Source organism: Glycine soja, chromosome 5, assembly GCF_004193775.1.
Source record: "Glycine soja cultivar W05 chromosome 5, ASM419377v2, whole genome shotgun sequence".
Taxonomy (NCBI): domain Eukaryota; kingdom Viridiplantae; phylum Streptophyta; class Magnoliopsida; order Fabales; family Fabaceae; genus Glycine; species Glycine soja.
In genome coordinates, this window is record NC_041006.1 from 14,787,336 (window position 1) to 14,814,868 (window position 27,533).

The following is a 27,533-nucleotide window of genomic DNA, read 5'->3' on the forward strand; positions in this document are numbered from 1 at the left end:
GAGCTCAAGCCTTACGTATTTAACTCAAGCCGAGCTCAAGCCTTACGTATTTAACTTAAGCCGAACTCAAGCCCAATAAAACTTGGCTTGACTTGACTCATTTTCACCGCTAAGTGCAAGTAACATATCAAAGGTCGAAATCCCAGTTTTGGTGGAAAAAGATATTAAAGATGTTCAAGATTTCATTAAACATTGTCACACATGTGCAAGGTGTAAGTATGAGACACTTGCTACCCCTGGACATTTGTAGCCCCATCCTATTCCTATTCAGATTTAGGAAAGTCTCACATCACAATGGATTAAAAAGATAATTAAATCCAAATACCGTGACTTTTGTCTTTCTCACGCAACCAAACGTTGTCTTGAACCAACCCATTTTGTATCCTTTTCCATAGACTACAGTGGGCAGTGTCTGTTTCTGCTGGCGGTGCTTTCTTTCCGTCTCTGGGCTTCACAACAATGAAAGGCTTCCAATCCGATTTATCCTCCGCCGTTCGCCTCAACATTGGTAATCCCTCTTTTCCCTTTCCCTCACAACACGACGCCGTTTCCCCCTCTCTAATTCCCTTAATTTTCTTTCTGAAATTTAATTCTCAGGAGGCAAGAAATTTTGCACCACCACCGATACTCTCACTCAGCGCGAACCCGATTCAATGCTTGCCGCTATGTTCAGTGGCCGCCACACGCTGTGCCAAGATCCTGACAAGGCAATTTCAAATTATTATTGTTGTTATTATTAAGTTAAATTTTGTTTTAGGTTCTCAAGATTTGGTTCAGATTGATTTTAGTCCCTACAATTTTTATAATCGGTGATTTTGATCATCGTATCGGAATGCGGTGGATTTTGTCCCTCGTCAGGTTAAAATGTAGAGACTAAAATCAAATTTGACTAAATCTTAAACACCTAAAACACATTTTACCCTCACTGTTTAAAATTTAAATAAAATTCTATGTGTTTGTCTTATTATGTATCTAGTTTTAGTGATTGATTTGTTGTGAACACATTTTACCCTCACTGTTGTGGTGCAGGGGTATGTGTTTGTTGATAGGGATGGTAAACACTTTCGGCACATTCTCAATTGGTTAAGGGATGGTGTGGTGCCTACTCTCGAGGAGTCTCAGTACTCAGAGCTGTTGAGGGAGGCTGAGTACTATCAGCTACTTGTAAGCTGAAATTTACTATTTTTAAAGATATGTGGATATAAATTGCGGTTGTGGTTGGGACGCAGAGGCCTTAGAAACTGTAATATTGTGTCTGCAATTGTTGTTGCTGGCTGTAATTTAAAACCATGTTAGGAGTCCTTCTGTTTAGTACTGGAATTGTCGGAGGTTGTTTGGGCCTAGTTAATAGCTACACATGAGTATTTGCTTTTGTCATAAGAATCAAGAATGTTGACTTGGCTTTGTGATGATGCCATGTACTACCATTGGGTCCTTAATGAAAGTTTTTCTATTTAATTATTATTTTCCATTGTGGGTAGGTTAATGCATCTATTTGACAGTTACTCATATTTCATGGTTATAAAGACAATGTAGTAAAAATTGATTGGGCTGTTTATTTAGAATCTTGTAAGTTTTTGGCTGTTAGTTTTATCAGCCAGAAAGCTGTTTTTTCTTTATCGATTTTCCAGAACATAATTTTTTTAAATACAAGGTTCACATTCATTGTGGTTTTTGTTTGAAGAACTGCAATCTATGATGGAAACTTTCCCCATCTTAACTCAAAAACAAGGTCCTTTGTTGTATCATAAGTAAATAAATGCATTCTACCACTTGCTATCGTTGCTTATGTGTATATGCCATGATGTTAAACTTGAAGTTTTCTTATTACCGTCTGCCTAGATTTCTTCCAATTACTTTACCTAATGGAGAGAAACTGAAACTTCAGTCCTTATTGAAAACATAAAACCTTTGATAACTTGCTGAACCTCAGGGGCTTATTGATGGAATCCATTCTGTCCTTAATAAGAAGAATGAAGACGATGAGTTCCATACAGAGTTGACACGAACAGATATCATCAAGTGTATACAATCTGAGAAAGTAAGGTTTCGAGGGGTTAATCTTTCCGGCCTTGACCTCTCTAAACTGGTATTTTCTTTGGCCCAAAATATTTTGAACAGTATCTTAGTTTTACTTATAATGTGATTTCAGGATAATATGTCTGCTAACATGATCCCCTGGCATAGTCATGATATCTTGATTTATGGATTTTCAGGATTTATCTTATGTTGATTTCAGCTATGCTTGTCTTAAAAACGTGTTTTTTTCACGAGCAAACCTTCAATGTGCAAAGTTTCGAGTAAGTATGGTTCTGACCAGACTCAATACTTGGGATATTGATTTGGCAAGTTGAGCAGTCCTATTTGGACTATGCAAATTAGATCTGAAATAATAATCTTGGGCTAAATTTAGTCAGGCTATTCTTGGGTTTAGGCTTTCATTTGCTAGAGAACAATAAAATCCCACTTTCTTGACCAGACCAAAAATATTCATTTTTTAACTTAACAATATATATGATGTAACTGATTTATGGTACAGCATTTAGCAAAAACTTGTTTTGCTATTATAATCACAACATTTTTTTCTTGATTACTTTATAAAATTCGTGACACTACATGCTTATCTTGTTTTAGTTAGTTAGAAAAATGTATATTTGGCTATTTTAACCACATCACCATATAGGTTTAATTTTAATTTAAAATTTATCCTGTACCTATTTAATTTAATAGGATGTTGATGCCGAGGGCTCCATCTTTCACAATGCAACTTTGCGTGAGTAAGTCACTCAGAAAATTCTATTATTCAGTTGCATACATAATTTCTGGCCTCTAAATTATTTCCTCTTGCCTAGGGAAGATGTGAATTTACTGCGGCAAATCTTCGTGGTGCTTTATTGGCTGGTGCATGCCTTCAGAGTGCAAATCTACAAGGTCTAGAAATGTTTTATGTTTATATGCTTTATTTGTTTTTAACAATTCTCATGTTTGGAATCAATACGTGTATTGTTTCTACATGTTTGCTTGTCATTTCTACTACTGTCATTTACCCACAACATTACCCATACACACAACCACCAAGCCTTGTCGCACTATATGGAGTTGGCTACATTGATCAATGTATTGGGCTATATCAAAACACCACAATTTCAGTAGAACTGTATAAATCAAGGTTAATCTATGATGCACAAATATGATACATGTATAGGATAGAATACGTATCTAGTATGGTAATACGATTATTTTAAAAATATATAGGATACAATACGTTTAACATACATATCTAGATATGTATACAAATTCATAAAACATAAATATATAATCACTAAATTACTTTATAGTGAAATTTTCTTAGGTCCTTGTTACCCTGTTTAATCTTTTCATTTGATTCACTTTTTCACTAGAGCCTCCATTTGGTCTTTTCTAATTACCTAGCCACCTTAATCAATTTTCCTATCATTTCCTTTATAACTTTTTCCCTGATATTTTTATTCATTAATGTTATATTTTTCTATACGTTTGTCCACTCATCCACCTCAACATTTTCCTCAGCTATGCCTTTTTTTTTTAGCAAATTGCAGTAACACCTGCTGAGTTTTCTCCTAATTATGCATACACTCCTTCCGTTTGAAACCATTTCTTTGGCACCCTTGATGCAACGGTGTTAAGTTACAGTTTGTGTTTAAAATTGAAACCCCAAAATACTCCTCAGTTAAGTAATCAGTCCCTTGTGCTTTAGCACACTCCCTTGGAAAGCTCCATCGTGCCAGATGAACATGGCAGTGCAACCACGCCATCGGGGGAAATTTTAACGATGAGGATGCCTCCCTCGTTGGCTTCCATTAACAGAATTCTTACTGAGTGTAACTGAAGATATTTAGATAGAGAAAACAATATTGGCCACTGAACTTTTTGTTACAACTTGATATATATAGGCTTAGATAGTTAGTTATGACAGCTGTGAACAGATGTCAATAACTAACCTACTAACTAACTCAGTAGAGTAAACTAACTCCTAACTAACACACTTAACCGAGAGTGCAGTTGAATACTGCAACTCACTGTACAGTACTCTAATACCCCCCCTCAAACTCAAGGTGGATGAGACTTTGAGGAAGTCTCAATCACATTGAGTTTGGCTCTTATAAACATGAATCTGCTTGGAGAGAGTGGCTTGGTGAGAGCATCTGCCCAACTGATCAAGAGCAGGAATATGATGAACAAAACTAGCTGCTTGGTCAGAACTTTCCCCCTAACAAAGAATACATCAATTTCCATATGGTTGGTTCATACATGAAGGATAGGATTATGAGCTATAGCAACTGCACTTTGATTATCACAGAAGAGAAAGTGAAGGTAACCTTCCGGTGCCACGTCCACACACATCACTTTGACGTTGTTTTCTCTTGCAAAATCCTTGACTTTAGCCATCCTCTCCAGAGTGTAGAAGGGGTTGGCGGTGGTGACGGTGGCGCCGAGGAATGTGAAGATGAATTGGGGGCAGTTCTAGAGGAGGAGTGATCCAGAACAGAAATTAAAGGTTTCTTCTTACACCCTTCTGCTTCTACTCCTAGAGACACTGAACCCTGCTTGCTCCCTCCCTTCCCCACAACGTCTCCTAGAGCCTTAAGTCCTTCTTCTTCTGCTGCTCCTTTTGAATTGTTTTATTATTTGCTTTCAGATTTTGTGCAAGATTCTAATATATAATTTGTTTTAATTACTGCCTTTCATGACAGCAGTGTTGTTAAATAGTGGCCATGGCGGATTTTTCGCCAACAGCCATAAGAATTTGTTAAGGGAGGCCTGCCATATGGTGGAATTTCGGCCTTCCGCCATCCGCCATTGATAACACTTATCAAGAGAATGGAATAATCTTGGTTCCATTGTATGTGCAAATTATGCTGTGATTCCTTAATCTACTTCCTTTCTCATTTGTTTGCAAACAAGTTCATTTAATATGTGAGAAAATTAAAAAGTTGAATTCAAAAATGTGAATTGATTAATTAAAATTGAAGAGTGAAGAGAATGAGATTGTGAGGTGGGAAAATAGGGATGTGAACAAAATGCACAGTGACGGTGCATTTTTGCTTTAATTGTAGATATGGATCAGTTGGATGCGTGTATTTCGGGTAAGGATGTCAGAATCAAAGGAATCGAAACAGCCAAGTTTTCAGCAAAATTAATGAAGGAGAAGGGGGCATTTTGGAGATAAAGAAATTTAAAAAAACCACATGCGAATCATGTGAGCATAAAATCTAACGGAGCTAATGCTGTTTAGAGGGGAGGGGGTACCACTGTAACCAAAATGAAAAAGATAGGGTGTTTTCTGTAGGGTGAAAAAAGGAGGGGGTGCATGTGTAATTAAGAAAAAATTCAGGGGGTGTCACTATAATTTGCTCATTTTTTTGTTGGCATTTCTTTGCCCAGCATTCACTAATCACTATCATGTATCATAGAGCATCATTTGTCTTCTAGCTGTCTAGTAAAATTTTACTTCAATTATTTTAACCTCTGCCATGACAAATTTATTTGAAGCTTTTCATTTCATCGACCAAACATGAATCCTATACATGCCATATCCAAGATATAAGCTAATTTGTGGTATGATGTAATTCCCTATTTTCATGTCTAAAATATCGCTAACTCTCTTCTTACATAACTTGATTCTTTATACTCCATCCTACCCCTACTAAAAGCCCTTTGATTCTGAAACTACTCTCCACAACTCAAGTTTAAAATTTATTCTTCGAAACATCAAGTCTGAGGATATCATAATCCACAAAAAGCACGCATTATGGCAATAACACATTTTCACAAAAGCTCTAAAACTTAAAGGGAACTGATTCTTTATGAAGAAAATGCAAACAATATATGAGCTAATAGGAGGAGCTTCTCCTTCTTTAAGCTAGCTGGCTTTTACACATTTTAATATTGTTCCAAAATTACCCTCAGCTATTTGTTTTAATTCCAAAGCTGTAGCCACGGGTCACTTTTGCCCTAAAACCACAAAGCATCCTCCTCTGATGACCCACTTCCACTCAAACCTGTGCTTTAACAACCTCCAAATTGCCCCCACTATTAGAAGCCACAATGAACTAGGCCCTCTTGAACTGCCAACATCAGCCTCCATCTACCATCTCATCTCCTCTCTGCCATTACACTATCATCAATCTTGTACCCTTTACTGCCCCCATGCCCAAAAAAGTTTCACTATCAGTTGATACAGCCTTGTTCTCCATGTGTGGACATCATTATCAACCACCATTGGCAATCTATTATTCCACTACCAAATTGCTTTTGGCAGACTTGCGAGTCACTGTCCCTGCTTCAGACAAATACCTTTGCCATCTGCAGTCCCTGTCTCAGCCTTTGATAGCCAGTTAGTCAGAATGTATTCTAGAAGGAATAGGAAGATAGCTGACCCAACTGATTCACAAATCAATTAATTAGGAAGTTTAGATATTGCAGAGGAAGTTTTTGGAAACTAATTGTGGAGTGTTGAGACTCTTGAATTCTCAGTAAACCAATGCATAACAGTAGTTCTCTCTCTACATGTGTGCAAATTTTTTTTTCTCTTGATGCAAGTTCTACTATGCATAGCAGACTAACTCCTATCTACGTAACCAACCCATGTCACTGCCTTGTGAGTCAGTTGAGTCTGTTATCTTCTTATTCCCTCTAGAATACAATTTAGTAATGGGGACCTTATTCTTAACAAAGGACCTGACACCCATAGCCATTGCTGGAGCTAGCTGCCATGCCCTGCCAAGAACCAGGACTACCATCGTCTAAGCCAAACCCCAAGGTCCCCTGTTCCCATTACAGAGCTGTATTAACAAATAACAATAAGAAGCAGCCATATTGGTTGCTTTATGTGAAGAAAAGAAAATTGGAAATTGCCAAGAAACTTTTAACTTTATTTTTAAAGTAATTATTTTTAGCTTAAACCTTAAAGTAACTTTTAAGATAAAAAAGAGAGAGAGAGAGAGAGACCGGCCAAATACCACCTAATCATGTCCAAAATAAGCTAAAAGTTATGTAATATGTACTCAGTTAATCCTTCGTGCAAACCTATTTCTATAAAGAATCTTTTGTAACACTTCAGTGTAATTGCCCAAATGAATATATATATATATATATATATATATATATATATATATATATATATATATATAGCGGAGGATCCAACGGACAGAAAGGAAGTAAGAATGCATTATGTATGAACAGTAATTATGAAAACAATTATGAGTGCAGTAGAATAAATGAAATTAAAAAAGTAAAACATTAAAGAAATAAAAGCGGCGGCAGAGCCGCACAGGATCAGTCAGGAGGGAGAAGGGATATGAAAAGAAACTTTGCGTTTATTCAAATCGAAAGAAGAGCTTACAAAGATTTTTTCTATGCAGAGCGTCTCTCTCTCTCTAAAACTTGAAAAAATTGACTATCTAAAAGAGCTCACATCATGGTCGATGACTCCTTTTATAACCGAAAATTTCACTATTTGCTTCAGTACCGGTTACTTGACCGGAACTATTACAACAATAAAACATTCAATTGGTTATATGACCGGTAAAACAATTAACATTTTAATCATCATTCAAGGAAATACCAAAACAATCATCTTCGTTCTGGTAGAAATGGTCTTCTTCTTCCTCTGACGAACTTGTTTCTTCCTTCTTTGAGGAAGAGCCTTCTTCTTCTTGCTGTAACATTTGGAGAACTTCTTTAAGATTCTTGGCCAAGCTTTCTTTAGATCTTGAGTCGGCTAAGAACGCCACAAGTTGGGACTTCTGGTTAAGAAATATAGAAGTCTCTAGATCGGCTGCTTTGAGAAGTTCTGGATGAGATTGGAACCAAAGCCTGACTTGTTTTGGGTCAACTTTGGATGAATGAAACCGTGTCCACCATTTTACGAAGGCATGCCGTGGTAGTGATGGAAATTAGTTTGTTCTTTCAGTTTTACTGTAACGATATTGCCATGAAAAATTCATGATAGAGCAAAACTGGAGAAATATTTAAGATCTCCTAGAATTCGTGATTCCTGAGAATTGTATTGTTTTTTGAATTGAGCAAAGTCCCGTTGAATTTGCTCTGGGAAGATCTCTGGTTTTGGGCCAAAGAAATCCCACCATTGAAAAAACCAGTTTGGAAAGTTATAGACTGTGTTAGTCTTGAAATATATCAGCCATGAGTGCTTGAAGCGGGTGTTTTGGTGCCAAAATACCTTGGTTCAAGCATCAACATAATCCCAGTAGGTATAACCTACAAGATCAAATGGTACTGAAAATTTCTTGCCTTTGTATAGGTCTGGACCAAAATGTCTTGGTTGAAGAACTTTTAAGATATGGATTGTTGAGTGAGTGTTCAACAATTGGTCCTTTGGATCCTTGAAGTGCTTGATAGACACTGAATTTGAGTCTACCAATATAAGTTCATAAAAAATTCTTGTTTTATTGATGGCGGTTGGTTTGAAATGAAATCTTGACGAGAAAGTCTTGGTTGTCGCCTTGAATAGGTTTTTATCTCAGAATTCAGGTTCCATCTGCAAAACAGTTGATAATTTGTTCTTATAAATATAACTGTTAGTTTGTTTGGTGGACGGTGTTTGGGTTTGGGCTAAGGTTTGTTTTCCTTTGGAATTGATAACCGTTTTGGAAATTTTTTGCATCTTGAATGGTGTTATGTAAGTTTGTTTCAGAATCATCGTCGGATTCTGAGGCAATGTCTGTCGAAGTCTTTTTGGTATTTTGGAACTTTGGTCAGACTCATTTCTTGGAGGGCCTGAAGTGTTTGAATTGACCAAGCATGGTCGGCCGATGTCTGTTTGGCGGTTGTCGGTTTGGGGGATCCTTGAGTGGATGACTCAGGTTTGATAGAGATGATTTGGGTCGATGACCCCTCAGTTTTTATTGGGTGGATGACCCAGCCTGAGTTGGTAACCCAGAAGATGATGATGAATTTTTCTTGATGGTTGGCTCTGGTAGAGCCAACTTGAAAACCTTTGCCTGAACTTCTGCCTCCCCTCAAGGAGGTCCCTGCTGCCTTAGGCGGCATTACTGTTTTTCTGTAAGAATTCACGGGTAAGGTAGTCAGGTAGAGAGTTTGAGGTGCTTTTGATATATTCTATATCAAAATCAAAGACACTTAAAATTGCTTGCCATCTTGCAAAAATTTGTTTTGAGACAAGATTTTTGATATCTTTTTGTAAAATATCTTTGACTGATTTACAATCAATCTGGATTAAAATTTTTTGATTTAACAAATCTGATTGAAATTTGAAAATGCACAAAACAATTGCTAAAACTTCTTTTTTAACAGTTGAATATTTTAGTTGTGCATAATTCCAATGCTTTGATGTGTATGCTATGACATATTCTCTTGGTCATGGGCTCTTTGTATGAGGATACCACCATAACCTATGTCGGATGCATCAGTTTCAATAATTTTGAATGCATGTGGGATAGGGAGATTCAAACATTTTATGGATTGAACTTTGAGTTTGATATCTTTGACAGTTTGAGTATGGAGGTCAGTCCAAGAAGACGAATTTTCTTCAGCCTATCATGCAATGGTTTGACTATGTTGTTTAAATATGGGACAAACTCTCCTACATAATTTAGACAACCAAGGAATCGTTGTAACTGGGTCTTGTCTAAAATTTGATTGGGGAATTTGCTGGCAAATTCTATTGACCTGTCTTTTTGAATGATTGTGCCTTGATATATATTGTGACCAAGGAACCTAATTCGGGTTTGAAAAAGATTGATTTTTGATTTGGAAACTGTCAGACCATTTTGTTTGATGATATGAATGAAGGTCTGTAGATGTTTGAAATGTTGATCAATGTTTTGGGAGAAGATTAAAACATCATCTATGTAGACAATGACGAACTTTGAATAAGGATTAAAAATGTCATTCATGATTTTTTGAAATTCTGAAGGGGCGCTCTTCAAACCGAATGACATTACATTCTGCTCGTATTGCTCGAAAGGTACAGTGAAGACTGTTTTGTATCTATCTGATTCTTGGATCTGAATTTGCCAAAATCCAGATTTCATGTCAAATTTGGAAAATATTTTTGCAGAGTTCAATCTGTTGAGTAAGTCCTTTTTATTTAGAATAGGATACCTAATCCATTGGAGGGCTTGGTTCAGAGGTTTTGTAGTTTATAACTTAACGAGGCGTATCCCGTTCAAGCTCGACTTGTTTGTTAACATAAAAAGCTGCACAAGACCATGAGCTTTTGCTCTTTATGATCAGGCCTTTGTCAAGCAAATCCTTGATTTTCTTTTGACAGTATTGAAGAAGTTCTTCATTCATTTGAATCAGTCTAGCTTTTGTGGGAATTTGTTTTTCCTTGAAGTCTTTCTCATTCAAGAGATCGACAATATGTTTTTTTCTATTCCAGAACGCATGTGGCAAATCGGAACAAATAGTTGATTCGATATGTTGTAACAAGGATTGGATTCTTTTTTATTTGGGGTTTTTCTAGCTGTATTTGAATGTTTTTAAAGGATACTTCTTCTTTTAAGAAGTTGATTTGGTTGATCTTACTCTCTATGAAATTTATGTTTTTGGAGATTGGTTTAGTGGAAAAATTGAATATAATTTTTCTTCCTAAATGGGTTGTAGTTATTCCCTCCTTGGATATCTGAAGGAGAAAAAGTGCTCTAATAAAGAGAGTACTTAAGATTACTTCGTTCTTAAGGTTTTTTACCAAAAGAAAATTTGTGTTAATCCTAAGGCTTTGGTTTTCAATTATAGCACTTGATGACTTGTAATTAATTTTTAATTTTGAGTCATTTGCTGTGCTTAATTTCTCTTAAGTTTTTTCAAAGAATTTGGTAGGAATTAATCCTTCCAAGATACAATTTGAATCAGCCCCTGTATCAAATAGGGCCATAGTATTTAAGACGAAATCATTAATAATGATCTTCATGTTTATGTAGAATTTATGGATTTTAATCTTGTTGATTAACCCCATGAACATTTCATATTCTAGATTTTCAGTTTCATTTTCTACATCCTTTTCGGTACTCTCAGAGTCACTATTTTCTTCAAGTTGGGAAATGATGATTTGATGAATTTTCTGTTGTTGACAAAGTTTTTTAACTTCTCTTTTTAAATTATTAATCTCTGTTTGGAGATCCTGAATTGTTGTTGGTTTTGCTGAAGTATTTTCTAATCTTTTGACTATGTTAATAAAGTCAAATTTGTTATTTATAATGAAATCTTTTTGTCTGGGTTTGGTTTCCAGAGTTTTCCTTAATTTTTCCAGAAAAAATTTCTTTTCCTGGGGATCCGGTATGGAGTTGATTGCCTCAAACAAGAGATCCTGTTCTCTTGTTAGAGTATTGATTTGTCCTTCTTCGTCGTCCGTAGATGATGGACGATCATCCTATTGTATTATGTTAAGGTTTTCGTCAAAGAGTATGGAGGATGAAGTTTCTGTTTCTTCCTCCGAAGTTTCTATGAGCAAATTATTAATTTGCTCTTCAATGGCTGGTTCTAGGTTAAGATTTCTTAATTTTCTCTTTAACCTACAATATTTGCTAATGTGACTTTATTTTCCACAGTTGTAACATGTTATTTTGGATTTTAATTTTGGTTTAGGAGTTTCCATTTCTTTACTGGTGGAGGGTTTGTGCGAGTATCTCCTTCTTGAAAATCTCTTTTTGTGGACAGTTTTATTCTCATGGGATTCTTTCCTAAAATTTTGTTTTTTCTTTTGTTTTGGACAAGCTGGTAGTCCAAATTGTTCACAGAAAGATCTTAGATCTCTCTTTGTTTGGGCTTTTTCTTTGGCTAATTGCCTTTGAATTGTCATCTTGACAGATTTTTAGGGTCACTTTCTGGACATAAGAAATTAATTGATCGTAACTTAAACTCTCATATGGAATGTCTCCATTAACAGACTGGCTGCGGATTTTGTTTCTAACCTTATCTCCTAATGATCTTGGAAGACCAGTTATAAATTTTTCTTTCCAAAAAGGTTGCTGACTATCTTCTTTAGTGTAAACTCTAGTTAGGAAGGTATCTCTATACCACCTAAAATCTGTTAAAGTTCTACACTTAAAATTGGATAATAATTCTACAGACCTATCTTTCCAGAGTGACGGGTCTCCAATAAAATGTTGGGCTATTGTAAAAATGAGGGTATTTACAGCATCAGGAATCTCTTTATTATCATCATGAGTAATGACTTTTCCATTGAGATCCGTTTTGACTATGTTGTAAATTTTTGACTTTTCATCATTAGTGAGATAACTATCCCACCATCCTTTCAATTGTCCGGAAAATCCTGCTATTAGGATGTCAATAATGGTTTCTTCTGAACACTCATGGAATGTTTGGTAGGCTGTGGCTACTATGGTCATGTGTTGGAGTGTATTCATGATATTGTACTCCGTTTGGGCATCTATATTCCACTCATAAATGTTATTTGCACTAAAACTTTTGAAATTACTTTCACCTCTTTCTTCTAATAGAAGGTCAGGGGTAGTTAGTTGTTGATAATATAATTTGGAGGGTGTTTTTCAGTGTTTAGAATTTATTGGATTGATGTCCTTCTCTGATACTGATCCTATCTCAGTTGTGTTTTCTGAGTTTTGGTCACTATCTTCATTAATAACATTAATTAATTTGGAGGTACTTCTTGTTACCATTTTTGATGTTCCTTTCGAAGGTTAGGGAGTTACGGGGATGACTCTAAGTAAACTATCAAGCTTGTTTAATAATTCACCATTGTTGTCACCTACTCCTATAAGGGACTTGTTCTTCCTTAGTTCCCTAATCTTTTGTTTAGCTCTGTCACTAATTTTGAAAGGTTTGAATAAAGGTTTTTCTATGGGGATATTTGACTGAGATTCTTCAAAAGATTTTTGTGTAGGAAGTGTCTTGGTTTTGATAGACTCCTAAAATTTGCAAATATTTATTGGTATAATTAGCCTGTTCCATGAGGCTTTTGATGTCTTTAGAAGTTATCTCTTCGTTAACATCTTTTGTCTTAAATGGACTAGCCATGACAGGTTTATTATTACTGTCTTTGACCTTTGGTAGTTGATATTGTGTTGTGGGAGGTAATTCCGATTGGATTAACTCACCATCTTTGATTTACCAATTGGTAATTACATTTGTTGTTGGATCACCTATGATATCTTGTTTCCACGGGTAATTTATATCCTCTTTAATGGTATAAGCATGAAACCAATCAAAGAAAAAAACATTAATTTTGACTCTTTCGACAAATTCATAGAACTTGTCTTGGATTTGTTTTTTGTTTGAACCCTTAAAATGTTGAAAAAACCATCTCCTTTGAGGTTCATTCTCCGGAGAATAATAGTCTTTTATAAGGATTTTCTTATCAATGCTAAAGTTGTTAGATAACATCATAAGGTTCATGCATAGAGGGGTAAGTTGGAGATTGAATTGACTTTTGGTCGTCCTCTTGTTCTTGGTTGTATGTTGTTCTAGGTATACTAGAAGTAGTATCTAAACCTTGGAGGTTTACAGTAGGGAACTGGTTGTGTGACTTAGATCTGGTTAATCCTACTGGAATTGAACGGGTTCTCACCGAGAAAGACCTTCTTGTTGACTCATATTCAGACCTAGAGGCTTCTATCCTTGATGAGAAAGAATTTCTTCTATTAAAGGTTATTTCTACCTTACCAGAATTATCTGTTTTAATTTGTTCTATGGTTGGAGTGGGTTGGGGAACAGATAGTGTGGCCTTATCCATGATCCATTTTTCGGGAAGAGTTACCTCATCCCATTTTATTGTTCTCGGGAGAGAAACAGTGTCCTTTGTCATATCAGTGATAAACAAAGTTGTCTCTGCTCTTTGTGGTTTTAATAGGACTCTTGACGCACAACTGTTCATGACTTTGTACTGAATCCTATAGATTAAGCCTACCGGAATTGATTATTCTTTCATGTCAAGGCCATGAAAGTGGATATTTAAGAACAGAGAGTCAAGAATGTTTCTGTCCATCAGACTCACTGTTTTGTTTGGATAACAATTGAAGTATACCGGATCTTGTCCTAGGCTTGTTTCTACCGTTCCTATCAAGGAATCTTCAAATTTGTTATGCCTAATGTCTCTAAGGTACATTAATACTGCTGCATCTATGCCCATATCAATTAAGGGGTTGATGGCTATTTGTACACATTCTATGTGTAGATATTTGTATTTACGACTATGTTCATAAATAGAATTTTTTTAAAGTAAATGAAATTCTTTCCCTATATCTTGTCCTAGAGGAATGTTATTTTTTACAGTTTTTGATTATGTAATCAAAATTATTTTTATCTTTAATTGTCTCAGGAACATACAATGTGTTCCTGAGGGTTTTCTGGAATATTCCAGTCATCCATGTTTTGGTTTATATCTTCGAATCGGACCTCCTCATCGAAGAGATTGTCTTTAGGGGTGACCTCGTGGGCCTGGTTTTCTTGTTTGTTGAGCAAATTGGTGTTTCTTGGGGAATTTATTGAGGATGAAATTGAAGACGAGTTAGATCTAAAAGAAATACGGGAGAAAGAACGTAAAAGACGCAACATAATTAATTCATCCTTGTTACAACATATCGAATAAACTATTTGTTTTGATTTGCTACATGCGTTCTGGAATAGAAAAAAACATATTGTCGATCTCCCATATGAGAAAGACTTCAAGGAAAAACAAATTCTCATAAAAGCTAGACCGATTCAAATGAATGAAGAACTCCTTCAATATTGTCAAAAGGGAAATCAAGGATTTGCTTGACAAAGGCCTTATCAGAAAGAGTAAAAGCCCATGGTCTTGTGCAGCTTTCTATGTTAACAAACAAGCCGAGCTTGAACGGGTTGACTGTAAATCAGCCAAAGATATTTTACAAAAAGATGTCAAAAACCTTGCCTCAAAACGAATTTTTGAAAGATGACAAACAATTTTAAGTCTCTTTGATTTTGATATAGAATATATCAAGGGCACCTCAAACTTTCTACCTGACTACCTTACCCGTAATTCTTATAGAAAAATGGTAATGTCGCCTAAGGCAGCAGGGACCTCCCTGAGGGGAGGCAGAAGTTCAAGCAAAGGTTTCAAGTTGGCTGTACTAGAGTCAACCATCAAGAAAAATTCATCATCATCTTCTGGGTCACCAACCCAGGTTGGGTCATCCACCCAGAAAATCAAAGTTGAGGGGTCATCGACCCAAATCATCTCTATCAAACCTGAGTCATCCACTCAAGGATCCCCCAAACTGACAACCGCCAAACAGACATCGGCCGACTATGCTTGGTCAATTCAAACACTTCAGGCCCTCCAAGAAATGGGTCTGACCAAAGTTTCAAAATTAACCAAAAAGACTTGGACAAACATTGCCTCAAAATCCAACGATGATTTTGAAACAAACCTACAGAACACCATTTAAGATGCAAAAATTTCCAAAACGGTTATCAATTTTAAAGGAAAACAAACCTTAGCCCAAACCCAAACACCATCCACGAAACAGACTAACAGTTATATTTATAAGAACAAATTTTCAACTGTTTTACACATGAAACTTGAATTCTGGGATAAAAACCCATTCAAGGCGACAGCCAAGGCTTTCCCGTTAGGATTTCATTTCAAATCAACTGCCATCAATAAAACAACAACTTTTTATGAACTTATATTGGTAGACTCAAATTCAGTGTCTATCAAGCACTTCAAGGATCCAAAGGACCAATCGTTCAACGCTCACTCAACGATCCAAATCTTAAAAGTTCTTCAACCAAGACATTTTGGCCCAGACCTAAACAAAGACAAAAATTTTCAATACCATTTGATCTTGTAGGTTATACCTACTGGGATTATGTTGATGCTTGGACCAAGACATTTTGGCACCAAAACACCCGTAGCAAGCACTCATGGCTGATATATTTCAAGACTAACACAGTCTATAATTTTCCAAACTGGTTTTTTCAATGCTGGGATTTCTTTGGCCCAATACCAGAGATCTTTCCAGAGCAGGTTCAATGGGGCTTTGCTCAATTCAAAAAACAATTCAATTATCAGGAATCACGAATTCCAACAGATCTTAAATATTTCTCCAGTTTTGCTCTGTCATGGATTTTTTTATGACAATATCGTTACAGTAAAACTGAAAGAACAAACCAATTTTCATCACTACAGAGGCATGCCTTCGTGAAATGGTGTTTTCAATCTCATCCAGAACTTCTCAAAGTAGTCAATCCAGAGACTTTTATATTTCTCAACCAGAAGTCCCAACTTGCGGCGTTCTTAGCCGGCTCAAGATCTAAAGCAAGCTTGGCCAAGAATCTTAAAGAAGTTCTCCAAATGTTACAGCAAGAAGAAGAAGGCTATTCCTCAAAGAAGGAAGAAACAAGTTCGTCATAGGAAGAAGCAGCCCTTTCTACCAGAACGAAGGTGATTGTTTTGGTATTTCCCTGAATGATGATTAAAATGTTAATTGTTTTACCGGTCATATAACCGGTTGAATGTTTTATTGTTGTAATAGTTCCGGTCAAGTAACCGGTACTGTAGCAAATAGTGAAATTTTTGGTTATAAAAGGAGTCTTCGACCATGATGTGAGACACCCTTTCAGATAGCCAATTTTTTCAGGTTTTAGAGAGGCGCTCTGCATAGAAAAAATCTTTGTAAACTCTTCTTTCGATTTGAATAAACACAAAGTTTCTTTTCATATCCCTTCTCTCTCCTGACCGATCCTGTGCGGCTCTGCCGCCGCTTCTATTTTTTGATCGGCAAAGATAATAATTGTATATTAATAAGTACCAGAGGTACTAAAAAGATACAAGATGTATATCAGAACTGGGTCCAAGTCATACATAAAGATTGACTTGATCCAAGTCTGAAAACAAGATTAAACTGTTACACATATGTATTCTATTTTGTGATCCTTAGCTTCTTAGAAACCCATCCCTGATATTGGTAGACAATTGATTGTAGTGAAAGTCGAAATCCTTCTCCAGATGTCTGAGCCACAACCATAGTAAGAACACTGCGTCGTCCATCAGTTTGTTGGGATTGAAGATAACATTGGAGAAGATAATATCATTTCTGTGCCTCCAAATTGACCAAGTCAATGCTAGCTACCACCATTTCCATCTGGTAGCCATCATTTTCTCCGAACCGCCATAAATGTGATGGAGAAAATGTTGTCTTGGGTGAAGCGGAAAGGCGCCCACCAAACTCACCCAAGACATCGATTCCCACCAGACTGGGAGTATCTTGTCACAATGGAAAAATAGGTGACCTGCACTCTCCTCCGTAGATATGCAAAAAGGACAAAGAAAATCATCTAACTCAAGTTGCCTTCTCCGCAGATTTACCTTGGTTGGTAACCTGTCTTTGAGTAACCTCCATGCGAATGTAGCAACTTTTGATGGCACCTTAAGCTTCCATAACTCCTCAAAAACTCCATCCTGTATCTCCTCTACTACGTTCTCCCTCATCACATTATAGGCACTTCTAACTGAGTATTGACCATTCGAATCTGTCAACCACACCCACTGATCTGTATGTTGCAGCTGAATTCTATAGCTCTCTACATCTTTTAGAAATGAGATCGCCATATCTAATTCATTATCAAACAATGGTCTCCTCCATCTGAACTCCCATTCCCACCCTGATTCTTTGAAAGCTCCCATGTGATGTATGAACTGATTTTGCTGGGAAGAAATAGTATACAGCCTAAGATACTTCTCTATTAACTTACCCACTCCACCCATCCAGTTGTCCTCCCAAAATTTAAACTTGTCCCCACAACCAACCTTCCATAATGTTGAATTTTCCAGTATCTGACCATATTGCGGATGTTGAGCTACCATCTTCAAATCCCTTCACCATATTGATTCACTATTGATTCTAGGTGCATCATTCAGATTCCTCCAACCCCCGTACTTTGATTCAAGTACCTTGGCCCACAACTCTCCTTGATGTTGAAATAAATTCCATTTCCATTTCCACAGCAGTGATAAATTGAAAGAATTAATATCTTTGACTCCCAAGCCACCATCTTCTTTTCGCATGCAGACCGATTCCCATTTGATCCATGCTATTTTGTTTTGATCATGGCCACCTCCCCATAGAAAATTCCTTTGTAACCTTACCAGCTTATCCACCACTTTTTTAGGTACCCTGAAAAAAGAAAGAAAATAAATAGGAATGGATGTTAGCATTGACTTTATGAGAGTCACTCTCCCCCCGAAAGATAAGTGTTTTTGCTTCCATTTCGCTAATTTTCTCTCACACTTGCTAATAATAGGGTCCCAAGTCTGACTTCTTCTTGGATTTGCTCCAATGGGAACGCCGAGGTATGTGAAAGGAAAGGACATCAAGCTACAATTGAGGTAATTGGCTGCAACGATTTTCCACTGATCCGGAACCCCGAAAGCACCAAAACTACTTGTAGCAAAATTAATTTTGAGGCCCGATACAAGCTCAAAAGCCCTCAATATTGCTTTAATTGCTCTAACATTTTCCATTGTTGCCTCCCCAAAGAAGATCGTGTCGTCCGCATGGATACTAACTTCCACCCTATTTATGCCAACTAGAAATCCCTTATAAATCCTCTTCTCTAAAGCTTGTGACATGAGGCCATTAAGTGCCTCTGCCACAATGTTATAAAGAAGAGGTGATAGAGGGTCTCCTTGCCTTAGTCCTTTCTGAGGTAGGAACTCAGCTGAGGGACTACCATTCACCAAAAATGAAACAGATGCTGATTTTAGACACCCCTCAATCCATTGAATTCATTTGCTGCAAAAGCCCATCCTACCCATCATATAAGTGAGAAACTCCCAAGACACAAAATCATATGCCTTTTCATAATCAACCTTGAAGACAATGCAAGGCTTTTGGCATCTTTTGGCCTCTTCAACTACCTCATTTGTAGTCACCACGCTGTGTAGCATATGTCTTCCTTCTATAAATGCTGATTGCCTCTCATGAATAATAAAAGGCATGACCTTCTTCAATCTATTGGCCAATATTTTAGCCACTATCTTGTATGTGCATCCTATCAATGATATAGGTTTGAAGTCATTCAACACTTGCGGATCCACTAGTTTAGGGATTAAAGCTATGAAAGATGCATTGGATCCCTTTGGAAAGATTCCGTTGGCATAAAATTCATCCAGAAACCGAAAAAAATCAGGTTTAATCACATGCTTGAATTGCTTGATAAATTTGAAATTAAGTCCATCAAGTCCCGGGCTTTTATCACTCCCACAATTCCACACTGCCCTTTTAACCTCCTTCTCTTGAAAATGCTCCACCAACATGTCCTTATGATGGCTTCCAATGGTCTGAAATCGTATACCATCCAATCTAGGTTTGTCATAATCAGATTCTTGGAAATGCTGCAAAAAGAACCTCCTGACTTCCTCCTTAACTGGTGCCGGCTCTTCGATCCATGACCCATCAATCAGCACTCCTTTCAGGCAATTATTTCTGCGACTTGCATTGATCATAAGATGAAAAAATCTAGAATTACAATCCCCTTCTTTAATCCACTTAGCTCTCGCCTTCTGTCTCAGCAGTGACTCATGAGCCTGGGCTGCTTCCCATAAGTCTTGCTGCAATTTCTTTCTAGCAAGCACCTGTTGATCAGTTAGTTGTCTGTCATCTGATTCCTCTTCCATCTTGTTTAATTCTTCCTCAATCCTCTTATACTTCCTGAGAGTATCTCCAAACTGATCTTTGTTCCACACCTTGATCTTGTCTTTGAGGGATTTAATTTTTTCTTTTAGCACAAAGCCTCCCCATCCTCTCTATTGGTTAGATGTCCAACTCTCATGCACAATTTTCTTGAAAGAGTTGTCAGATAACTAGCAATCAAGGATTCTGAAAGGTTTTGGGCCCCAGTCAGCATATTTGGATCTAAGCAATAATGGGCAATGGCCCAAGAAGTTCATATCCAGTGTGTATTGATATGTGCTCGGGCATTTGGAAAGCCACTCTGGGGATACCAGAAATCTATCCAATTTACTCCTGGCTGTTCCATTTGGCCTGACCCATGTGAACTTTCTCCCAACCCATGGCGCTTCTTCCACCTCCAAATCTGCAATCCATTAATTAAACTCCCTAGAATTGCTTACATCCATCCCCCTGTTATAAGCTCTGACTCTCTCTGCGGGGCCATAATGTTATTGAAGTCCCCCAATATGCACCACAATTCCCCAATATTCTGACTTTTCAATTGCTTGATATTATCCCATAGTACTCTTTTGCTTTGAATATCACACAGTGAATAAATGTTGATAATGTTAAGTGTTTGTGCCTCCTGCTGCCACTTCCCCACCAACATAATAAAGCCAGCTCCAGTAATCTTCCTTTCCAACTTGAATGATTTATCACTCCAAATACACAGAATACCACCTGAGGAATTAACTGAAGGCTGAGCTTCCCACCTAACATCAGAATCTCCTCATAAAGCTTGACACATGGCTCTTTCAATGACTTCCTTTTTTGTTTCTTGTATACACAACATGTCTACATTGTGTTTATTGACCAACCTTCTAACTGCTGGCCACTTGACCCCCCTCCCTAACCCTCTAACATTATGAGATAATGTTCATGGGGTCCTTTTCTTGCTTCCCAATCTGGCAGCCTCTTTGATGTCTCTATCTTCCATGTCAATTATTATTTGCTGCAATTTATTCCTCTGAACGTTCCCTCCTGTAACCCCTAATTCTTTTGTCATCTCCCATAATTTCTCTGCCTCTTGCATCTTGTTGTTGACCAGAAGTGCTTCCTCAAGTGCTGATTGTTGTGATGAGAGGTAATGGTCCTTTTGTTCACGGACCCTTTGTGGCCTATGTTCACTCCCCTGCATATTGGGTGGTGTTGGTGTTACTTGTTGGCCCATAGCATCTTCCGGAAAGGTAGCATTTTGCTTTCTGCACCTACGTTTTCTGTAAAACAGTCTGTAATAGTTATTTTGGCCCACCTTGCTTGATGATGGGCTGCTAGTATCTTCAGCTTCTTGGTCACGTGGCTTTTCTGAACATAAAGCACCCTTCCCCACCACCCCAACAGTCCTCTCTGCCTCCCACTTTCCTTTCTCATGCATATTCTCTCTCCTTCCATCCGAGGTACAAGTCCCCAAAGTCTGCTTATCCTTTCAAATCCCCAAAGTCTGCTTATCCTTTCTTTGGTGCACGGTCCCTTGGTTGGTGTCTGTTGTGTCGCGATGCAAACCTGCAATTTCGTGTTTGGTAGCATTGGTGCTGTCAGTGCTGACTTTTCCTTGGTCTGGCACGCAAACCCAGCGGTCAGCGTGTTTGTCCGCTGGGTCGAGGTGGTCGTCGTGTCCAGCAGATCTCGGCGCCTGGTTGTGGGCTTCGTCTCCCGACGCTCGGTGGTTTTCCGCCATTTCCGACGGACTGGTTTGGTTGGCGTTTGTCGCCTGGTTTTGGCCTGCGATTCCCGGCGGTCTGTGGATGGCCGTCGTTTCCGTCGGGATGGTGACGTTGTCGTTTGTCTCCTCCTGACCCTTCATCTCGGCGTGCCTCTCGTGAGCGTTCTACGTCGTTGCCACCATTGACCACCTCGGTGAAGCAACATCACTCTCTTCAGAGTGAATTTCTTCTGATGAACTATAATCCCTGTTGCACCAGTACTTGCATGTCTTTGATGAGATGCCGCTTTCCTCCATTATGTGCACCTGAAATATCTCTCCTTGAATGTGTACATTAATAGTGTGCTGGATTAACGGCCTCCACGGTGTCTTTAGTAAGATCCTTGCCATATCTAGCTTCCTTAGTTCCTCCACGTCATCATCGACTGCCACCAAGTCCCCGATACCAGCCACCACCTTCTTCATTTGCTGCATGTCCCAAGCTATTAAGGGTATACCCCAACAATGCACCCATGTCAACCGATGACCAGGTCGCATCCCTGGATGCCATTTATCCAAGGTGTGGAACATCGTAGCCCCACCTTCATTTTCATCATCCATCAGTTGCCTTGCTTTGTCGTCAGTGAGACCCAGGAGCAATATCATGTCATCTCCGATGTATTTCGGTGATATGTTATCATCGAACTCCCAGAGGATGTCGTCTTCTATGCTGTCAAACCTGGACAAGTTTTTTAATCTCCCCACTCATGCTTCTTTTAACCATTTTTGTCCTGTCAAAGGGATGTCCAGGTACACCGATGATTGTGACCTGTTGCCTGTGTTGCCTTCCTTGTTTACTGAATACCCCTGTTCTGCTTGTAGGTTATTTCTTCTAACAACATCAGCATACGAGCCTCGCTTCATATCCATTGATACTCCTTGCTTCATTCGCAGGTATGCATCTCTATTTTCCTCCTCCCCTTGATTGATATATGATCGCCCCTCTACACCTTGCTGTGATTTTCCGTCTCTAACTCTTCCGAATTTTGGAAGGTTAACATACATCTTTAGCCCACCAAAGATGATGTTGTCCAGCTTCCTCTCTAACTGGCGTTTGTCCTCCACCCCTTTGAATCTGACAAAGCCATACTTCCTGCCATTCCTGTTTCTTTTCTTGTAGATGAAAATCTCCCTTACATCGCCCGCTTTTTTGAAATGCTGCCATAAATCTTCTTCAGCTGTATCATCAGGGAACCGGGTGAAGTAGAAAGACTTTACATCCTTATGGTCTCTCCAATTCTCTCGCATGTAACTTTGTTGATATCCTTTCCTGTTTCCGGTGATACTCATACATGGACCCTCTCTCTGTCTCGCTCTGGTACTCTCTACTGCACTCATAACTGTTTTTCATAATTACTGTTAATACATACTGCATTCATATATATATATATATATATATATATATATATCTGTTTCTACTTTCTATAACACACAAGTTCACTTTGTTATTTTGTATTTAGTTTGAGGATATTAGAATTCAGGGGAGAGAAAAAACATGTTTGCTATTAGATTCTGAAAATTCGATTCCTTCAATACAGAGAAACATTGATACAGAGAATTTTTATATGCAAGGTGGCTTGCTGAGCTAGCTGTCCTATATTAACTAACTTCCAAAATGTCTTACAGTTATACTAACTGTGCTGCTATCAGATGACAGACAGATCAGCAACAGCTGTTCTGTCTTGAACTATGAGCTTAGGAGACTACAATCTACTGGTACTCTAATAGAGGACATATAACTTCCTTAGCAAAATTACATGATTGACACAACAGACATGCCTTGTTAATTTTGTAAGAATGACAGAATGGACTTTCCCCCCCATTCAATATGAATTAGAATAGTTTGAATAAGCATTATGCTTGGTGGTTTGGAAAATAACATTTGGGATGTGACATTAAATAACTTAAGAAAAAGATAAGATTAAATATTAATAATAATGTGACAAAGTATGCAACTAATTCATACTAAAATAAATAAAATAGAGGGTTAAATATTTAATGTTACAACATAAACTATTTCTCATAAATCTAAAATATAATAGTCTGCATTCATATTCATATTATTTGTGTATTGTTAACAAATAGTAAATAAATCCAGTGTTCTAACCAAGCCCAATTTTGATGTTACGGTCTTTTCAGGCTTCAGCATAATATTTAAATTTGGTTTGCAAAATCCATGTTATTTTCTTGGTTACACTGAAATGTAATGAGAAGTGCATCATGCATTTGTTTGTGTTGATATATTAAACAGTATACTTGGGAATGAAGTTAGTTTGTTTGAAACTGCTATTCTGCAGATGCTTGCTTAGTAGACTCTAGCTTCTGTGGAGCAGATCTGCGTACTGCACATCTACAGGTTCACAACTTGAATCTCTAACTTGTCTAATTAATTATTTGAATTTGTTTATGTCATCCATTTTGTTCTTTCTCTAAAGCTTTTATATTTTGTGCCAGTATTTGTTACTTATCTGTGAGGTTCATCAGAGTATAACCTTTTTTTAAATGACAAACATATTCCTGTACAAGCTTTCTTTTTTCATTTTATCTAGAAGAGGAACAAGTGCAATGGCCTCAATATTGTCTCTTCAATTTAAGTTATGTTAAAATCAAGAAATAATAAATAAGTCACTTAAATTTATATTTGTCTCTTTTTGCCCCATTCAGCCTTGTCAAAGTTTGAAATGAAATGTCTCATGGTGGTTGATTAGAGATTTAAATTAATATGATTAGGTCAATAAAATTGATGTATATCATTATGAAAATGCATCATATTTGTAGAACTTTTGGATTGGAATCATGTATATGATGTATGATAGTTAATTTAGAGAAGGCAGCTTTATGACTTTTGAGCTTTTAATTCAATAATTTTTTTTATAAATCGAGCAAGTGATGAATTGAGCATTTTAATTATGGTGAAATCTGTTGTGCATATTTTTTTATTGGCGAAGAGGAATTTCATTTCATAAGGTACAAGACGTACCTCCCATATAAAACCACCAATATTACATAATACCATGACCCTCAAAAAGCTATTACCCCAGTTATACTATGCTATGACAACCATTAAACAGCAACAAACAAAAGCAAAACAGTTTCCCATACCAGTTCCCAAGTTAGATTACTCTACGTTATGTGTAAGCCTATACACTCTCACTCCATCAGTTTATATCCCCCTCATCTGAAAGACAATTCTGCACAAAATTACTACCCAGCATATTACTCTTTTTAATTGCTTAATGTATAGTGGCAAATGAAAGTTTTCTTTATAATGGATAATTTTGATTTTTAGAGACGGGTTGTATCTTGATACAAGCAGCTTTAATGTTGTCTTGTGTAAATGTCTGTGTGATTGATTAATTATTGTCTCATAACTTAACAGAATGCAGATCTTACCAATGCCAATCTAGAGGGAGCCGTCCTAGAAGGAGCTAATTTGAAGGTAAAATACCCTGGATCTATATGGGCACATACAATAGGGTCAAAGAAGTTTTACACAAGACAAAATAGATACCAAAAAAGGGGCAGATGATATCTGCATTATTTTCTCAAAAAGGAGAGTATCGCCTTACCAATGCCAATCTAGAGAGTATTGCCTTATTTTATGAAGAATATTTGTACCATATCTTCTACCTTTTAGTATACACTTCATACATACTCCTCCATAGACTCCTCAGTCCTCACTGATGTTGTCTACTATGTAATGTATTGGATAACATGAGTATGTACAACCTGAAGTTTTGGGAAATTATGCTATGCATCATGCATTTATTGTTGCTCAACATGTGCGTGTATATTATTGAGTAAATTATTGAGCTTCTTTAGTGCAATGATGAGGTTGCTGACTTGTGATATGGTATCACGGATTCTTACTTATGATAGAAACACTCTTCATTCACAGATGCAAGGCAGTATACCTACTAGACCCCACAATGATAGGAGTCTCGTGCATTGGACCGCCATTTTTATGAGGACCTTTCTTTAGGTTTAATTATTAAATTACAGAAATTCTTCCCTTATGTTTGATATCACATTGACCTCTTCTAACAAAACATTAGGGAAGGTTATTATGCCAAGGGAGGTATTTGTAATTTTGTAAACAGAGAGACTATATGTTATGTTAAGATAGGTGGTTAAATTTAGAAATAAAAGGCTATCATTTTATTAAACATTAGGATGTGTCAGTTTAATTTACTAATGATTTTCAATTCATTTTTCTTTGATCAAATAAGTTTATGGCTGTGTAAAATGTTGTTATCCTATTTTGGCTTAGTTTGAAATCAATTCCCTATTTCTCAGGGTGCAAAACTGAACAAAGCAAACCTGAAGGGTGCAAACCTTCAACGAGCTTATCTTTGTCGTGTCAATCTTCGAGATACAGTATGTTAATTAGCTGCGTTTTCTTGTACTTTTAAATATCTTCGCTATTTATGATATTGTAGATTAGCAAGTCAATACTTTCCATTTAACTAATTCCACCTGTTTTGGTCCTGAAATTGCTATTTTGAAAATTCTACTGTCCATTGATATAAATGGGAGTGGGGAATGTTTGTGGTGCATTTGGTTGTGCTGCTGCTGCCAATAATTGGTGGATGCTTGTGCAGTTTGAAACAATTAATTTTAAAAATGTAGTTGGAATGGAACTGAACTGAACACAGCATTTCAGTTCAAGCCGGCTTGCTGCTATGTATTAAAGTGTGTTCCACAGACTAACTATTTTTGTTGATCAGTAGATACATGTGGCTGAACTAGATTATAACCCTTTGAAACAGGGAAGTCATTCTGTATTGTTCGAAGTACAATAAACTTAATCACACAGCACGGAGAACTTCTATATAATTTGTTGTTTCCTACATAAAATTATTAGGTGGAGCCAAAATAACATACACTTTTGGCAAATGAATATCTTGTTAGATAGGTTTGAGACTTCGACATTTTCAAGTTCCCTTTATTTTAATTGCACGTTTTGTTTATTTATGTTTTAAAAATGGGTTTTGATTGGAGAACAAATTCATACTCTGGGATTTGTTGTCTTCCTGTGGCTTGAGCGGGTGGAAAATAATGGCTAGTTTATTTTTCTGTTTAAGTATGATAAAGCTAACACATTTTCTCTGTTCCTTTTGATCTTACTCAGGAATTGGAAGGTGCGAGGCTCGATGGTGCAAATTTGCACGGAGCAATTAGATAATGTTTGTGCTGACAATGAAAAAATTGGGAAGTTGCAATATGCTTATAGAATGTCAATACCAGATGAGTGGTGAACTTGAGAAGTTGAACGTCGAAAGCTATCTTGTGTTTGAGAGTAATTATTAGTGCTGCTCGTGAAGTTGCTCAATTGGGCGTTGATATTGTGGTTATGCCTGCTGATGATATTCTCCAACATGCTGTTGATATTGAGAAAAGCCGTTTAGGCTGTTCTTGCTCATATTTTGTATTCATTGTGGTTTGTTGCTTTTCTAATGTATCCAGCGATTGAAAATTGGAATATTACTATTTATATTATATGAATCTTCTTGTGTACAGTGCATGGTTGATAAAACTTGGTAATAATCAAGTGTGATTAGCATGTCACGTATGATTGTATGTTTTCTTTTGGGTAATTTTGTCGATTTGTTACATATCATTAAAACTTATTTTATTTTACAAAAAAGGGGAATATTTTCTACAGGATGGGAGAGGAATGGTTCCCTTTGTCTTTGAGAATGAGGCAATGTCTAACGGAAGTGCCAATCGGTCTTGCCGTTAATTTTCCTTTCCCTAAAATTCTCACTCAATAAATTGAAATGATTTTTTTTTTTGAAAGAGGAAATGATAAAATTATTTAAACCTTACTTTACACATCTTACCTGTCAAAATATCAAATTTCACATAAAAAACTGCAATACTTTCCCTACTCAAATTATCTCATCCAATAAAATATTCCATTTTATCAAAATTTGATATTTTTTTATTTCTAAAATTTTGAAGTTATTTTATTTTCAAAATTCTTGGTAAATTTATAAATATTTGGATAGAAAATAATTTTTAGCTAAAATGTTTTTCGTCCTTCTAAAATACCCAAAGTTTATTTTTAGTCCTTGTAAAATTTTTGTTTTTGCAAAATTAAAATGTGTAACTTTTTGGTCTAGAGTTAGGTT

General features: G+C 36.9%; 1 protein-coding gene across 1 annotated transcript; it reads left to right on the top strand.

Moving 5' to 3' along the window:
* The first annotated feature begins 290 nt into the window (after positions 1-290).
* Positions 291-26,967, top strand: LOC114412352 (FH protein interacting protein FIP2). The gene is made up of 11 exons (XM_028376194.1): positions 291-508; positions 598-707; positions 1,030-1,164; positions 1,934-2,089; positions 2,217-2,300; positions 2,731-2,777; positions 2,858-2,931; positions 23,697-23,755; positions 24,779-24,838; positions 25,696-25,776; positions 26,531-26,967. Exons 1-11 carry the CDS (start codon positions 460-462, stop codon positions 26,582-26,584), a joined length of 909 nt encoding a protein of 302 aa, XP_028231995.1. The 5' UTR covers positions 291-459; the 3' UTR covers positions 26,585-26,967.
* Positions 26,968-27,533: the final 566 nt, after the last annotated feature.

Excerpts from the sequence above, each read along its gene's own strand:
- LOC114412352 (XM_028376194.1), top strand. The coding sequence starts at position 460 with ATGAAAGGCTTCCAATCCGATTTATCCTCCGCCGTTCGCCTCAACATT. Across the intron at positions 708-1,029 it reads TGTGCCAAGATCCTGACAAG|GGGTATGTGTTTGTTGATAG; the intron begins GCAATTTCAAAT and ends GTTGTGGTGCAG. Across the intron at positions 2,778-2,857 it reads CACAATGCAACTTTGCGTGA|ATGTGAATTTACTGCGGCAA; the intron begins GTAAGTCACTCA and ends TGCCTAGGGAAG.